Source organism: Poecilia latipinna, unplaced genomic scaffold, assembly GCF_001443285.1.
Source record: "Poecilia latipinna isolate Pla-1442-1.1 unplaced genomic scaffold, P_latipinna-1.0 Scaffold535, whole genome shotgun sequence".
NCBI lineage: Eukaryota > Metazoa > Chordata > Actinopteri > Cyprinodontiformes > Poeciliidae > Poecilia > Poecilia latipinna.
Window position 1 is genome coordinate 298,443 of NW_015113151.1, and position 4,563 is coordinate 303,005.

The following is a 4,563-nucleotide window of genomic DNA, read 5'->3' on the forward strand; positions in this document are numbered from 1 at the left end:
AAACAAAAAATTAATTTTTTGGGGTTGAAAAAAAAAAAAAAATACCCGGTTAAAAAAAAAAAAAAAAAAAAAGCTGAAACAGAACCAAACCCTATGACATTACAATGACCCAAAAATATGAGTAAAATCATGTCAGACTAGTGGAAAATTAAACCTTGAAAGGTCCTGACATGAGTTGAGCTTGTGATGTTGATCTTATTGCGATACTGTGAGTTGAACTGAAACCTCACATGGTTGTAGATGTAAGGAACTTTTCAAACATCAAAGCTGTAAATGAGGATTGGGGAAAACTTCTTTTTAGACTGTTAGATTGTTCCGGGAAGTTTCTAACTGAAGTTATTTCAGGGAAAATGTGTAACTACAGCTAGAGAGGGTTCCCTAACTTGTTTGACAGCTAGAAAACTTTTTTTGTTTTGTTTTTTGCTATCATAAAACATAGTGTCCTTTTAGTGTTGAAGTGCAATTAAATAATTTTCTTTCACAGAAACAAAAAGAAATACATTAGACGTAAAAAAAATAAGTATTTAACGAGCAACCTAATTTTTCCTCAACCACATGTTAAAAATATACATAAACATTTATGAAAAGGATGAAAAACTTTTGACAAAGTCTAGCTTTGAAGGATGATACAATAAAAGAGAGAACATTGATCCTTGTCAGATTATATCCAAGGAGAATGGGGATCTTCATTGGTGGTACTTGGCTTTCATTTTGGTTTTCTTTGGTCTCTATGATGGCTGATGGAATTCCAAGGCAGCATAGCAAATGTTTTCATCCTAAGATTGAAATTCAGAATTATTAAAACATAATATTATAGCAATCTTTATATAGTGGAAGGACAATGAAAAAAAAAAAGGATAACAGACTTGACGATTTTCATTGAAAAATGTAACTACAACACAAGGGCAAATAATTGTGGCACAAAGAATACCTGTGCTCGCCAACGGGCAAAAAAAAAAAGTCTGTATCGTTACCTGCATCTCTTCCATGTATCTTTTTTGTTCAGATTGATCTTCTTTACCTTTACCTTAAAGAAGGAAAATATCCACTTAGTAATATTTCATTACAATAGCTTAACTTTAAATGAGCAAAAGAGTGGATTATTGTAGTACCTGTCTTGTGACAAAGCAGGTAAATTAAAAGTGAGGAGAAAACAACAGAGAGCAGAAAAATAGTCGGGCACAGAGAGAAGAGCAGCTTCCAGCAGGCATCGCAGTCCTCCGCTGTCTTCTTAAAGTCAGAACAGGGCCCACAGGTGTCTTGATCAAACACAAAGTTCTTTTTAAATTAAATGTACAGAATATTTCTATTCAGAACTCATATTTTGCTATGAGATACTCAATCCAACATCCAACATACTTCACCAAACTTTTAAGTTTGGTGAAGTATTTTTCTTAGTTTGAGCCCGTTTCTCCTTTCTAAACTTAATATACCCTGAAATTACAAATCGTGTGCCAAAGTCAATGCATAATACATTACATTTGGAATATTGTAATGTTTCTCCTCTCTACCTATTTTTGTGTTCAAGAAAAAATGTAATCTTTGTTGTCACTTAATTTTTAAATGTAGCTTTTCTTAGGAAACTCAAGTCGCAACACAATACATAGAAAATTCAAAACTGCTTACCGAGTATGAGAGTTGTAGAGATATTTCCATACGTAAAAATGTCTTTCTGGAAGATGTTCTTCTCATTGTTTATCTCCACTTTTGTCTCTTCGGTTCCACAGTAATAGAAGCCCACATCTGAATTAGTAGCATTTATAACCAGTAGGTCATAAGATTCTGAAGAATCATTTCTTAAAAATTTCAAACGTGGAAATTTTGTGTCTTCTCTTATCTGATCCTTAGCATTTAAAACATAATGAGACTGGTCTCTAAGGGAGCAGTTCCTGAAGAACCAGACCACAAATACTCCAGTTGATGCTTTGCAGTCACAGTATAGAGTGATGTTTTCTCCAGGGCTGAAGATCACCTCCTGCACTGATTCAGAAATGCAATAATGACTGCAGAATACTAGTCCTGAAAGAAAAATAAATTATAACGTTGTGATCAGCATAGAATGACATCAAGATTGTTTATATTTTTGGAAAGTAAATGTTACTCAAATGTTAAAAGGTTACCTAAGAAAAAAAACAAAATTGTCTGCAGTCCATCCATGGTGGAGCTTGAAGAAAGTCTTGCAGGTTTTTACAGGTCGATAAGATGACATAGATCTTTCCATTGAAGGAGAAGCAGCTGTTGATTGGCTGGTTGAATGGAACATTTCATTCTGTGGTTTTACAGATGACGCTGTTCAAAATACAGTTAGGCTTTTTGAATTGTTGCAACATGGTGAGATTTGGTAAAGAGTCTAAATAAAACCAACCACACCACAGGATTTTAGTGTGAAGCTTCAGAACGAGGGAAGTTTTCATGTGTCAGTTTCAATACAAACTTACGTACTCGGTTTGCAAGTATGTGCAACTGAGTAGATGCTCTCATGTCCAAAATAATGTTTTACCAAATATACAAGATTTACAGATTTAAAATCCATTTTATTGTATTACTTGTACATTGCTTTTGCATCACATACTGTATTTACTCAAAATATTTCATATTGTATCAGCAACAATGGTATGAAACAACAACAAAACAACAAAATAAAACAACACAACAAAATAAAACAAAACAAAACAAGAAAAATACAATATAATAAAAAACAAAAACATATAAAACAAATTCAAAAAGGAACAGCTTTTACAACACAAACTGGATTTCCAGAAGCCTAAATAGTACATTGTATAACTTTGTGTCATTACCGTCCAATCGTATAAAACTTCCTAAAGAGTCACCAGAAGTTTATAATTTTTGGCTCTTTTAGTCGTTCCAGGTGTATGCCTTAAAGTTTCTGAAAAGAACTGCTGCTAAATATTCTGAATTCACTTTTACATGTCAGCAAACTCACATGTATTTACAACTGTTACTGCTGGACTCTATCTTCACACAGATGCTTTCTGGAGATATGAGCTTTGCATGTTCCTTTGCTCATCATGTTTAATATTTGATCTCAACTTAATCTCAAAATAACTACATTTTTTGTCTCATCTTTTTAATCTCATCCTCCTCCTTAGTTGTGGCAATCATCACAACATATTTCTAGATTTCAACATCACACTACCTGCTTAACCTTTACCAGCAAAGGCAGTACAGTAGGATTTAATTTCAAATAAATCCTTATTTTGTACATGTTTTTACTGGTATTTTAACTAGTTGTCCTTGGGGGTTATTTGCTTATTCACATTCAGAATACTGTGTATGCCTTGGAACCTTTTGGGAATGATACCACAACCCTGGAAGCTTCTGGGCTTCTTTTGGTGCATTTTTACTCCTCTAATCATGGGAACATGTTCCTGAAAAAAGTACATCACATTTACTCTGGTTCAAATATGCAGTCACTACTCAGATTGATGGTTTCTCCTGACATTGCATTCATCCGTAGCTGGGATGCCGTAGAGCGCAAATAATTATACAAAATAAGTTTTGGACTAGAATTTAGGGAATCAAGTCTTCAATCAAGATTAAAAGATTTAAAATGGAAAATAAGCAACGTGTACAAAAGTGCTAAAAGGAAATTGTACTCAAACTGATTTTCGGAAATGTTATTTAGAAGTAAAATAAATATTAAAATGACATAAGAACACAACCAGAATCTTCTGCTGTCCATCGAAGTTGGACTATGATGGAAAGCTGAGAGATGGTTAAAGTTGTGACTCACAGTTTAAGTAACCAGTCTATAGAATTTGTTGACTGATTGCTTAAAATTAAACTAAATTCACTTTAAAGAGACTATTTGATCCAAAGAAAAACATAAACATTGTAATAACTCTTCAAAAGACTATTTAGATATTATAGCTGGTGTTGGCTGTTGACTGGAAGATTCATCTGTACCTGCCTGTAACACAGCAAATGTAAATAAACCTCTGACTGAAGAAACTTTATTGTTGTGTGACAGTCTTCTTCAGGGTTATAAATTATTTTCTTATTTTATGATGTGTTTATCATTGCACACTCATTTCATATTGGCTCTGATACTTTGCATCTTGGTGCAAGCATGACTTGAGCTTCCTTGAGAAGTATATTCTACTCCGTTTGTTTTTGCTGACAGCTTCACTGTTGACTGGTCTGTGGTTTAAGTGAACACTGTGATATTTACTCTTCACCCCCTCAACTTCTTCAACCACAACAGAAATAGCATTTTGCATATTCCCGTTTCACATGAAATCTACACTGATCACCCTTTTCGCTCAAGATTATAGGATTATTTTCACACCATCCCACAAAGAAATCCACCACATCTTGGCACACACTTCTGCATAAAATCAACATTAAAACAATATTCATGCAGACAGAGTTTCAGTAAGTCAGTTGTGTTTGACTTCCTGTAAAATTCTGGCAAGTCAACAATTTGCACAATCAAGCCCATTTACAAGGCACTGATGGCATCTGCTGGCTATTTCGGTGTATGACTCCAGACGTTTGAGATACAGCAGTAGAGTAACTAGGAGTCAAAACAGGAAATCCTGC

General features: G+C 34.0%; 1 protein-coding gene across 1 annotated transcript; it reads right to left on the reverse strand.

The window, feature by feature from the left end:
* Positions 1 to 70: 70 nt before the first annotated feature.
* On the reverse strand, positions 71 to 2,220 carry LOC106952693 (uncharacterized). Its single transcript, XM_015040979.1, has 5 exons — positions 2,121 to 2,220; positions 1,627 to 2,019; positions 1,113 to 1,259; positions 975 to 1,027; positions 71 to 776 (listed from the first exon to the last, which is right to left on the reverse strand). The coding sequence occupies exons 1-5, from the start codon at positions 2,155 to 2,157 to the stop codon at positions 729 to 731; spliced, it is 678 nt and encodes a 225-aa protein (XP_014896465.1). The 5' UTR covers positions 2,158 to 2,220; the 3' UTR covers positions 71 to 728.
* Between the last annotated feature and the right edge of the window lie 2,343 nt (positions 2,221 to 4,563).

What these genes read in the sequence shown, in the direction of transcription:
- LOC106952693 (XM_015040979.1), bottom strand. Translation starts at nt 2,157, where the DNA reads ATGGATGGACTGCAGACAATTTTGTTTTTTTTCTTAG. An exon ending in CCTGCTTTGTCACAAGACAG is followed by an intron (nt 1,028 to 1,112) that starts GTACTACAATAA and finishes TCCTTCTTTAAG; the next exon opens with GTAAAGGTAAAGAAGATCAA. An exon ending in GATACATGGAAGAGATGCAG is followed by an intron (nt 777 to 974) that starts GTAACGATACAG and finishes TTTCAATCTTAG; the next exon opens with GATGAAAACATTTGCTATGC.